This window comes from Erythranthe guttata, chromosome 4 (genome assembly GCF_056151865.1).
Source record: "Erythranthe guttata isolate IM_541 chromosome 4, IM_541, whole genome shotgun sequence".
Lineage (NCBI taxonomy): Eukaryota > Viridiplantae > Streptophyta > Magnoliopsida > Lamiales > Phrymaceae > Erythranthe > Erythranthe guttata.
The window spans coordinates 11579971-11593075 of NC_142536.1; the positions used below are offsets into that span (position 1 = coordinate 11579971).

At 30.6% G+C, this 13105-nt stretch overlaps 1 protein-coding gene across 1 annotated transcript; it reads left to right on the forward strand.

Annotated features, from left to right (window-relative positions):
- Positions 1 to 2158: 2158 nt before the first annotated feature.
- LOC105974508 (uncharacterized) lies at positions 2159 to 5212 on the forward strand. Its single transcript, XM_012999621.2, has 3 exons — positions 2159 to 2304; positions 2856 to 3055; positions 4846 to 5212. Exons 2-3 carry the CDS (start codon positions 2874 to 2876, stop codon positions 5030 to 5032), a joined length of 369 nt encoding a protein of 122 aa, XP_012855075.2. The 5' UTR covers positions 2159 to 2304; positions 2856 to 2873; the 3' UTR covers positions 5033 to 5212.
- Positions 5213 to 13105: the final 7893 nt, after the last annotated feature.

Genomic DNA, 13105 nt, shown 5'->3' on the forward strand with positions numbered 1-13105 from the left:
CAGCCTCGATGCAAGATGTGGAACGCGCCGCCAAAAGCGGGCACGCTCGAGCATATTCGAGGTTTACTCGACAATATGACAGCGGATGATGTAAGTCTTTTATATTTATGTATTTATATTTTTTGAAATATGAATTTTTCGATATGAATTTTAAATATGAATTTTTTGATTTAAAAATGTCTTGTAGTTTGTTTAAATATGAATTTTTTGATTTATGTATTTATATTGTTTTCTGTTTAGGTCGAGTGGCTACCGTATGGTCGGGATATACACGAGAGTATCCCTCGTACGTTGTATCATGGCACGATCCAGTACATGTGGGTCGTAGAGCCGTATATGCCTGATCGTTGCGTCCGACAGTTCGGGTGGGTTCAGGATATACCGCGCGGCTTGATTCCGTCGATGGAGCCATGTTCACGCGGTCCCAAAGGAGGTACTTCGTACAAAGTCAACTACCCATTTCCGGGTGGGATGTGGGACATGGTCCAGGCTCATTCCATTCGTGCCCGCGCATAGAAGACGGCACGACAACGGGGGGAAGTCGACGAGCACTACATGGAGTGGTACACCGATCGGACTCATCCGAAGATCAACAACCCCGACGTAGGCCCGGCTCCAGTGCATCGAGAGAATGTGAGGCCACCAGATCAGCCGGCTTATTACCAGGTAGTACGTGCCCTGTACCCGATCACCAGGAGCACTGGACAGGACTGGATGCAGCAGTTTGCCGATCTACGTGCCGATCTTGGAGATATTATGCAGCCCGCCGCCCGATATCTTGGCATCGACCGTGACAACGACAACGACGACGACGATGACGACGACGATCATGAGGTGCAGCCGCCGAGGAGAGCGAGGCGGTAGTTTATCGGTCTTTTTTGCCAGTTATGTATTTTTATGAACTATTTAATTTTAAAGTTTATTTTTATTATTATTATGACTATGCATTTTTATTATTGTTAGGAACTATTTAATTTAATAATTTATTTTTATTTTTATTATGAACTAATTATTTTACTAGTTTGTTGTTTTGTATTTTAATTCACTAGTTTTATGATTTGAATTTAGAAACTACGTACAACTGAAGCAATTAAAGTACATATTTAAACAACCTTACAAATAACCTTACAAATTTAATCATCCAAAAAACATAGGTTAAACATATAAATGCAAAACACAACGTTACAAATTTAAATATTCCAAAACATAAGTTTGAATGCAAAATTAAAACAAATACAAATTTAAACATAAGTTAAACTTTCAAATACCCGGCAGATGGTTATGATTACCATTACTCACACTCAATCGCCATAATCCATCCTCCGTTGATTTTTTGCCAATTAACCTGAACGGACAAGAACGTTTCTTTAATAGTACGTGTCGTCCAGATTGATATGTTGCACACGTTAAAACATGATGTTTTTCTGATTTAAAATGATTAATCAGTCGATGATTATGACTAATTGCTGTGTCTTTTGCCCACATGATTAACGCTTCTCTACTATCACACACAATACCACGTTCAAAGAAGTGACTATGATCGTGAGACTGTTCTCTTAGTTCCTGCATAAATACTTAAAATTAAAAGACAATATTTAAGGGATTTCGTAGAAAAACATACGAAATGTAGGCTACATTTCGTGTAAACACACACGAAATAATAGCTTGCATTTCGTAGTGTTTACCACGAAATGGAAGCTTGAATTTCGTATGATTGTATACGAAACAAACAACAAACGATTTTAATACATATTTCGTATAGGATTACACGAAATGAAAGCATATATTTCGTGTGTTATAACACGAAATGTGTAAAAACGTTGGAAACGAACAAAAAAGTGTATTTTCACCTCAAAATCGAAGCCGTTGTCATCCATGTCGATAATACTTGTGCTCTAACTGATATAGGTCGAAAAATTACTGAAATTGAAAAATTTCAAGAATTAAAGGTTGAGAGTGTTTGAGATAGGATTTGGATAAGATTTTGAAAAAGAAAAAAATAAATTATTTTGCACTGCGAATGATAAAAACCGCACTGATAATAGCAAACCCTTGTTGTTTATACGGATGAATAATTTTGTCGTCTGAATCTACTAATTTACATATTTAATTAAATATAGTTAAGAGTAGGTGAAAATTATAAGAAGGATTTTTGATTTTATTTTATATTTCACTTGATGCGACAAGCCCTCCTCTTTCTTTCTCTCTCTCCAACAAGAGCTTAGCGGCGAGAAAAGGTAAAACCCGTTGGGCTGTTCGTCTGTTCATCTCAACCACAGCTTCCCTTTCAAGTTCCAACGAAAGGTAAATGAAGATTCAGTTACCCTTCGATCTATCAATTATTTTTTTGATTTATCAGAGTTTTGTTTCTTGGGTTTTGGCCGTATTTCTCCGATCTATTTTCTATTTAGTACTGAGTTTTAGGGTTTGAGTCGTTATGTATGCTGAATTATTTATACCCAGTTATGATGATCTATTAACTGATTTCGTATTATTCTGAGGAAAGAGATAACGAGAAATGTTTTCTGTTGGAGGAGAATAATTCTGTTTACGATTCAACTGAAATGACAATTATTGTGGTAGAGTGACATCTCTCTATTGATCTCATTGTCAATGTTCAGTTGTGGTTTGTAATTGTTAGAGGATTTCCATTTTGGTTTGTTCAAAATAAGAGAATTGTTTGTCCTTTCATGGTTTTAAGGGTTGTGATACTAGATAGATAGATAGATACTTCCAATATCTGCAGGCATTCCACTCGAGCATGAGTAATTTGTGCATTCTAGCCTACGGATGAATAGTAAATTTCTTATTGATTAAACATTTATTTATTCGTGATATGTTTGTTTAATGTGTAGAATTGAGTTTGGGATATAATGGCATCGAAGTTACATCAATTGCAGTCAAAGGCTTGTCAGGCAACACAATTTGTGTCGAAGCATGGGACAACCTACTACAAGCAAATGTTGGAGCAAAATAAACAATATGTGAAAGAACCACCAACTGTCGAGACTTGTAATGAATTAGCCAAGCAACTCTTTTACACTCGTCTTGCCAGGTTACTTATCCACTTCCTTCTCCTATAAACTCTCTCCTCCTTTTTTTTTTTTTTGTTTCTTTTTTTGCGAGGTGGTTCTGTTTGAGGTGACCGAGTTCCTATGTGTTCATCTTTTTTTTTTCTTCTGCATGATTTCAACTGTTAATTTTGTTGGACTGTGTGTGCCTCAGTCGGAGATGGTTCAGAAGTTGTGAATTCCTTCCTTTTTAAGGTTGCGATCACAATCATTTTTATCTATGATTGTTAGTGTACTGACGTAAATTACCAAATGCTTTGCAATTTGCATGTCTTGAAATTCAAGAAATGTGAACTACACGCAGGGGCGAGTCCACCCAAGGGCTAGGGTGGACTCAAGCCCCCCCTCACTTCCAAAACTTTCTCTACTATATATATGTATATATATATATATATATATATATATATATATATATATATATATATATATATATATATACATATATATATATATATATATATATATATAAAATACTTTTTATTTTATTTTTTAGCCTACCAAATTATATTATTTTATTCACTTATTTTTAATTCACTTAAGCCCATTTATTCAAAGTCGCCTCACTTCTCAAAACCCCCTTTCACGTCTGACTTGTCATCGTCTTCTATTTCCCAACTAAATTCTCGTTCTTTGAAAAAGAAAAAAAAAACTTTGTTCTATCGCATAGTCGCACTTATGGCGGTTAAATTGCTACCCACCGGCGATCGAACGCACACCAGCGATCAATTAACGTTTGACGTCTTCTCTTTTATCTTACTTTTCATAATGAATATTAATTCGAAGTCCATTGATTAATTTTTTTTATAATCGATTTGATATTCATGTTTGTTAGATTTTTATAGCAATTTAGCTTTCGCGATTCGTTTTGGTATTATCTTCTGAAAATGCAGGGAAAAAAAAATTCATATCAAATTTTCATGTTATATTTCTTTGATAGCAAAAAAAAATTCGGGGGCTCTGCCCCCGAACCCCCGATGTGTTTAAGCCCCCCCTCACGATAATTTCTGGCCTCGCCACTGACTACACGTGAATTGTTATTGATAAGCATTTGCATAACAGGAAATTGAGCTTGGTATTTTTTTTAAAGGTTCCTGAATTTCAAAGATTTCAATTTGAGGACTTTTTAGAGGCATCTAAGTCATTAAAAGTAATTATGGAATTATGGGCTGTTAATTTTTGAATCGTTTTAGTTTCTGTAGGCAGCCACCTTTGCATGATTTAGATGACAGTGGAGCATAAATGCATATTATTATAATCAAGTAATTGTATGGCAGAGATGCCAAGTTAAACGATCATAAAGCTAAGATGTTGATATTTAAGGCATTTAATTGTGTTGGCGTTGAATTGGAACTGTCATCATCTATTGCCAATTTTGTATGGGGTTGTCCGTCAGATGGAAAAGATTGTAGTAACCATATTGTTATTTAGTTTGTTCGATTAACTTGCTGAGCTGTGCTAGATTTATGTACTGCATTTTGAATCTTCGATTTCTCTAAGGGTGCATTTGGATGGAGGGATTTGGGGGAGGGATTTCAAATCCATAATAACAAATCCCTCGGACTTGTTTGGATTGAGGGATTTGGAGATGGATTTCAAATCCCCACCCTTTCTTTTTAGTTGATTTTGGAGCAATAGTGATGGATTTCAAATGACTCCAAAATTGGAGTCATTTCAAATCCATTCCCCAAATCAAATCCCTCCATCCAAATGGACCCTAAATGTAATGGCAAAGGAATAAGTTATCATTAGTGTTACATATATATATATATTGCAGCATTCCAGGGAGAACAGAGTCATTCTGGAAGGAAATAGATTACGTAAAGAACATGTGGAAGCACAGGCAGGAGCTCAAAGTTGAGGATGCTGGCATTGCTGCTCTTTTTGGTATTGAATGTTTTGCTTGGTTTTGTGCCGGTGAGATTATTGGAAGGGGTTTCACTTTTACTGGTTACTATCCTTGATACCCCCAACTCACGAATTTTGTTGGGAACTTCGATTTTCACATTGTCACACTATCTCTCATAAGCATGAAATTCTTTCTTACATGCAATATTTTTGTTGTTTTTTTCCTCATTATGTATGCGGAGCTGAGAAACCAATATTAGTTATTTCAAACCTTAAATAAATTAGTATATTCAATATTTTGGATTCCCGTTTATGTGAAGTGGGCTTAAGATTCCAAGTCTTGTGTTTATTGAATGACACTGCTACTGCTGTGAGTGTAGCTCTAAGAATTGTTTCAAATGTCGGGTATTGAATACCCGTGATATCTCACTTCACATACTAATGTTTTCTAGCCTATTTGCTTTTATTTCTATGTGGTAGTTTTATTATTGATATAGTTAACAGTCACTTTTAATAGCTTCAGCTTCAGGGCTAGTTCACTTCAATGCATGGTTTTTCGACTATTACTAGAAACCTGGTATTGCCTCGCGCATGAGTTTTGCTAGCATTCAACTAATGAATGAGAGAATCCATGTACGGAACTAGTTGAAGTTGCGCACGATCACTAGTAAAACCAGGGACAGTTTTTGAATTATGACAATTTGATGAAGAAATTACAAAAGTTTGGTGGGTTGAACTCCTCGACTCACTCCTCATCTCCACACAACCGAAACCAGACATTCCCCATAGGTTTCCGAAATCCTCCATTTCACCTCCCCATTTTTCTTAAATCCATAGAGTTAAACCCGGCCAGCAAATGGTGAAGTAGAAGTGGAGTTGAGCCGACTGGATTGGGCTGATTACGGTTTTGGGTGTTCTATCAGATTGAATGGCAAAGCTCGGAGCCGGAAATGGCAGGATTTTCCTTTTTTTTTTTTTGTATAGTATTTATTATTTTTTCTTTTTGTATTTTCATTATTTAGAAGTTGAAATATATTAGAAGTATAGCAAACAATAAGGAAAATATTTATAACATGAACTAATGAATTTGGGAGTTTTTAGATTAGAATATATATTTATTTCATACATATTTTATAAGTTCCTAAAATTTCAATTAGAGAAGCGAACAAGAAAATTTGTTGAAAATTTAAAGATAAATATAATCATAGATGCAACTTTTAGAGTTTTTTAATCTATCTATATCATATCTATTCTATACTATTTTACTTATTTATTTTATTATTATTTTTTTATCTATAAAAGGACGAATATCATTGGGTTTCTTCCATTTTTTGATCGACAAAAGTGGTGTAGGTGATTAAGTTAGTAAAATTAATTAGTGAAATAAAAATAATAATAATCAATAACTCCACACGTAGAGGTGCATCTACAAATTAATAGGTACATGTGATAAGCAATTGATTTCACCTTAATTGAGAATGAGTAAAAGAATTTGAAGAGTTGGAGAATGAATGAGAAAAAAAACGGTTTACGTGATAAGTATGTACTTGATTGCTATTATAAAGTTGATCATATGTAAAGTTGAAAGAAATAATGCAATTTATCTCCACTTCCACAATTTGGTGAGTTCACCGAGTTCTCCACTTTCACATTTCGTGTACTAACCAAAACATATATCTCCCTTTTTATTTCTATAAGTTCTTCGTTCAACAGTTGGTAATTACATTTGCAAAATTCATATGTGATACAAAGATACGGAGTTAGAGTCTTGTACAAGGAGTTCACTTTAATGAAGGTACTGTCTTCATCTTTTTTATGTTTTTTTTTTAGGTTATCATTTATTTTTTTATTTGCTTTTCAAATTTTTCTTGCAAAATAGAAAATTTTGGTGTCCATCACAACAAAACATTTACCATTGAAATAAAACGGCTACTTCTCGGAATTTTCAGCTTTATAAAGTGAGTTTGTTCTACAGTTTTTCATAATATTGAATTTCCTATAAATGATTTTTCTTCTTATTTAGGTTGATCGAATTTTTAGGTTTAGGAATTAAATTTATGCGAAATGATGGTGTTTTTATCATTATTTAGGTTGAAATTTTCTTTACAATTTCCAAGAACTGCAAAAAGACTTTCATTAAAAAAAAACCACTTTGCAGAATTATGTGGAGTAAAAGATAAAAAAGAAAAATGTATATTTAGAATCATTTAAATTACTTTGCGTGAAGATAAGTTTTCACCATATTATTCAAAGAATCAAGCATAATTTAATTTCATAAGAAAAAAAAATGCCTTTCACTTATGATTCAAAAAGTTTTATTCTTATAAAAAAGAATACTATACGTCAAGTCATTACTTAAAAAATAATGAATAAAAAGAATGTAACATAATATGTAGGGGTCTTTACAAATAAGTCCATCAATGGGTACTTATTTATAAAGAGATCTAGAGAAAAAACTCTTTTATCAATAAGGCCAAAGGATTAAAATAACCCCTCATACTTTAATATGCTCCAATTTCGTCTTTAACTTTATTTAACCTCAATTTGACCCAAATTTCACAAATTATTCAATTTTGATCTAAATTTTTTTTTTCAATTTTTTTTTTCAAAAACTTTTTTTCCCGCCGGATTCCGGCGTTGACTTTTCATTTTTAATTTTATTTTATTTTATTTTTCTTCTTCCGAAATTTTTCGCCGGTTTCCGGCGTTGACTTTTTCGATTTTTTTTATTTTTTTTTTTCTTTCTTTCTGTAACTTTTTTTTTTTCGTTTAAACAACAATATTGCTGTGATTGACAGTAATATTAACTATCTTACTGTTAAACACAGTAAAATTAACTAAACTACAGTTTAACATAGTAATATTGCTATATTAATCTCTAGCACAGTAGTAATATTAACACAACAAAACTCATTATTATTGTGTAATAGAGTAATATTACTATGTTGACCGTTCAACAAAGGTAAACATAATAAAAAAAAAACCAAAAGAATTAATATTACTGTGAGTGACAGTAATATTACTATAACAACAGTAATATTACCGTCAACCACAGTAATATTACAATAATAGACAGTAATATTATTACGTTACTCCGTGAATAACTCAAACAAACAAAAAATCCAAACAAAATAATAATATTGATGTGGTTGACAGCAATATTACTATAACAATAGTAATATTACCGTCAACCACAATAATATTATTGTGTTTACAGTAATATTACAATAATAGACAGTAATATTATTACGTTACTCCGTGAATAACTCAAACAAAACAAAAAACCCAAAAAACTAATAATATTGATGTTGTTGAGAGTAATATTATTGTGTTTACAGTTATTTTACTGTCAACGACAGTAATATAATTACGTTGACTTGTCAACAAATCAAACAAAAAAAAAATAATAATAATAATAATATTACATTAATTTACTGTCAACGGCAGCACAATTACATAAATGTATTGTCAATGACAGTATAATTACGTTAATTAACTGTCATTGACAGTGTAATTACGTTAAATTACTGTCAGTGACAGCACAATTACGGTCAACGTTTAGCAGCGGACGTAAAAAAAACAAAAACAAACCAAAAAAAAAAAACTTAAAAAAACACTAAAAAAAGTCGACGCCGGAGACCGCCGGAAACCGGCCAAAAAATCCGGAATAAAAGAAAAGAAAAAAGAAAAAGGTAAAAAAAAAAAAAAAAAGTCAACGCCGGAATCCGGCGACAAAAAAAAAATTTTGAAATTTTTTTTTTTGAAAAAAAAAAATTTTGGGTCAAAATTGAATAATTTGTGAAATTTGGGGTCAAATTAAGATTAAATTAAGTTAAAGATGAAATTGGAGCATATTAAATTATGCTCCAAACAAAAGTCAAAATTGAATTTTTGTGGTCAAAATTGGATTTTGTGGACAAAATTGGTAAATTGGGGTTACAATTAAGAATTGGGTATAAATGGTTGAGGGTAATATTGGAATATACATGAACGTTTCCTTTAATTTATAATAAACTAGTAATTGTACCCGTCTGATGAACGGGACAACAAATTGCATTGTTTTGATGTTGTAAGAATATAAACAAACGTTTGATGTACCGTATGATCAGAATTCTATTATAATCATTCATTAATAATTCATCACCGGAACATTATTAAGTATACTATACAAAAAAAAAAAAAAAACTTTACTATTGAATAATTTTCCAAATGAATTGAATCAGCTAATACCAGTAGATTGAAAATTTGAATGAGGAAAAAAATCATCAACTATGTCTAGGGGTGAATGTCGGATGGATCGGATCGGAATTAGCTTTTTCGGAAAATTTCCAAAAAATTTCGGAAGTACAAAATTAATTCCAATTCCAATTCCAAATTTTCGGAATCTAAAAATTCATTACAATTCCAAAAGGCCCGGAAATTTTGGAATTTCGGAAAAAAAATGGAAATCACATAAGCTTTAAAATTTCAAAACTTAGCCGAAATTTTCTAAAATTTTCATAATTTTTCGAAAATAAGAGCATCCACGTCGATAAAAGTAAAACTAATAACTACTTAATTTCAGTTCAAAAAACTAAATAAAAATAAACACAACATAATATCCAATAAAACTTCTAACAACAATTCATTATGTAAAAATCCTAAAACAAAACTTATAGGTGATAAAAAACGAAAATAATATTTAGGAGATAAAAAATTAAAAAAAACATGATAAAACTCGAAAAAAATATTTAAAATATTATTTAGGAGATATAAATTTGATAAAATTCGAAAATAATATTTAAGAGATAAAAATCTGCTAAAAGTTGAAAATTATATTTAAAATTATAGTTAGGAAATATAAATTTGATAAAATTAAAAAATATTATTTATAATAATATTTAGGAGATAAAAATTTGATAAAAATAAAAAATAATATTTAGGAGACAAAAATCTGATAAAACTAAAAAATAATATTTAAAATAATATATAGGGGATACAAATATGATAAAATTCGAAAATAATATTTAGAATAATATTAAGGAGATAAAAATTTGATTAAAAATTGAAAAAAAAATTACACATATGACATTAGGGTTTCTTAGGGTTGCCCTAGCGTTTCTTTCTTTTATGGGCAAATGGCAAAAAGGCCCATCACATGGGACTTAAATGCATTTTTGTCCACAAAAAAAAAACAGTTTCTCAATTAAGCCCATCCCCATGTCTTTAGTCTAAAATACCCTCAATAATATAATTCTTATCAATTCCACCCATATACTCTAACTTCCTTAATATTACACATTGACCCCGAATTTAAACAAATATATCACATTAACCCCCAAAACTTTTTTTTTTTCAGAAAATAATTTTTTTTCTGAAATATTTTTTTTCCGGCCAGATTCCGGCGTTGACCGCCGGTCTCTTTTTTTTTTTTTTGAAACTTTTTTTTTTCCTGAAATTTTTTTCCGGCCGGTCAACCACCGTTGACCGCCGGTCTCCGGCGTTGACTTTTTTTTTTTTTTTTTTTGAATTGTTTTTCTTAGAAAAAAAATATTTTAATTAATATTACTGTCTTGGCTACTAAATTACTGTCTCAGACAGTAATATTACTGTTTGGGACAGTAATATTATTTTTCCGAACAGTAATATTATTAATATTATTGTCTAAGACAGTTAAATTACTGTTGGAGACAGTAATTTAACATCCAAGGCAGTAATATTCATTAAAATAATTTTTTGTAAGGAAAAACAAAAAAAAAAAAAAAAAAAGTCGATTAACAGTTAACTTACTGTCTCCGACAGTTAAATAACTGCCGGAGACAGTAATTTAGCAACGAATACAGTAATATTAATTAAAAATATTTTTTTTAAGAATAAAAAAGTCAATTAACAGTTAAATTACTGTCTCCGACAGTTAAATAACTGCTGGAGACAGTAATTTAGCTACGAATACAGTAATATTAATTAAAATATTTTTGAAGAAAAAAAAAAAAAAACAAAAAAGTCAATTAACAGTTAAATTACTGTCTTCGACAGTTAAATAACTGCCGGAGACTGTAATTTAGCAGCCAAGACAGTAATATTAATTAAAATATTTTTTTTAAGAAAAAACAAAATAAAAAAAAAAAAAAAAAAATCAACGACGGAGACCCGGCGGTCAACGGCAGTTGACCGGCCGGAAAAAAATTTCAGGAAAAAAAAAATTTCAAAAAAAAAAGAGTCAACGCCGGAGACCGGCGGTCTCCGGTGGTGGCAGGTCAAAATTGAAATTAGGGTTAAAATTGGTTAATTGATAAAATTGGGCTAAATTGGGGTGTAAATCATGAAATTGGAGTTGAATTGGGTTTCAATGAATTTGGGGTAATTTTGGTATATATAAAGAGATTTTCCTTATTTGCAAATAAGTTTGAATGGGTTGGATTTATTTGAAAAACAAAAAAGTTGGATGTCCCTCTTTTAATTAAGTGCCCTTGTCATGGGCCTATTTGCCATTACCCCTTCTTTTATATATGAGATATTAAAGGAATGGGCTTATTGATGAAAGAGATATAGATCCTAAACCTAGAATAATAAACATGCTTGGTTGGGGACTTATGCACAAAAATCCCTAATATGTATAGTCATTACTTAAAAAGGTAAGTCATGGAAAAAAGCAAAAAGGTATAATATAAATATATAATGAATGAAATTCAAAGGGAATTTATTGTGTGAATTTAATTTAATTATATATCGATATTATTGATGGATAGTGTAGTGTATACATATTACATATTGTTGTTGCAACCATTAGAGGGGACTCGAACTCTAGAGTTGTATATGGAAACATCATCGAAGATATTAAACGGTTGGGAGCAAGCTTCGAGAAGTTTCGAGTTCAACATACTTTGAGAAGCGGAAACAAGGTAGCTCATGGAATAGAGCTGCTTTGTCAAAGGAGTCTTGTAATTCGATTAATTTACCTGTAGAAATTATGACTACTGTATTCTCTAAAAGAGTTGAATGATAAAATCATCTTTTTTCTTCTATCATATGTGTATAGAATACAGAGTGGAAGAGATTGGATATTAGATGATATATTAGTCATTTTTAGAAAGAAAAAAAAAAACAAATTGTTACATGCAATTAATTATAGCTATAAAATTTCTGACTGAATCCCTTTTCAAATTAAAGTTTTATTGAAGTGTATATTGTATATCAACTACAGATAAATAAAAATATGTGATAAGATTTTAAGGTTTTTAGTATATGAATATAATCAAATCGAACTGTATATTTTTATTAGAATTTTGTATTAAGTTTTTATTTTACAGGTTACCAAAAACACAACCATAAATCTTGATTTGAATGTGGAACAAACAAAATTAATTACTTCTACCAAATGAAGTTTCAATTTTTTTTTTTTTTTTTTTTTTTTTGATACTTCATTAGCTAATTATTATTAAAGTTTTAGCGCAAATAAAATTACACCAAACGAGATATTTTACAGATTTTTTTTAATTGAAAGTAAAATAAAATACATAAATTACATTATTAGTAGTAAAAACAACAACTTAGTATCAAGATACTAGCAGTTCTTTAAATATAATTATTGAAAAATAGGAGAATAGTCAGATAGATGGTAATATGCATATTAGGTATCTTTAAGATTAAAAAGAAAATGTATCCTCAAATTTTTTTTTAAAGAAAATGTAACTTGTCCAAATAAATTACAATGATAATGATAGATAGAATAATAAGGAATCAACATCCGTAATACAATAGATAATAATAATAATAGGCTAATTATTCATATTTATAATATAAAATATTTATATAATTATAGGTAGTGATTGATCTTAAAGGAGAAAGTGGTACACAATACAGTTTTAGGATTACATTTTTTTTTGTTACACGTTTACATTGAATATCTTGTGAATGAGTGTATTTTAAGTTCTATTCAACCTTACTGAAAAAGTCAAAAAACAAAAAAGTAAAATAATAGTGTGGGTATACTATAAAAGATATAAGGGTATTTAATGTTAATAGGATTAACCGGTTACCAACATAATTAGTTTTAAATGGTGGAACCACTAACGAAGTTCTAACAGAAATCATTTTCAAAACGGTGAAGACGAATACTAAAGAACTAAAGTTTACAAACATCTAATGGATTGTATTTTCTTGCTGCACTAGATACAAATATACAATCACTGTAAACCAAAACTGATAGT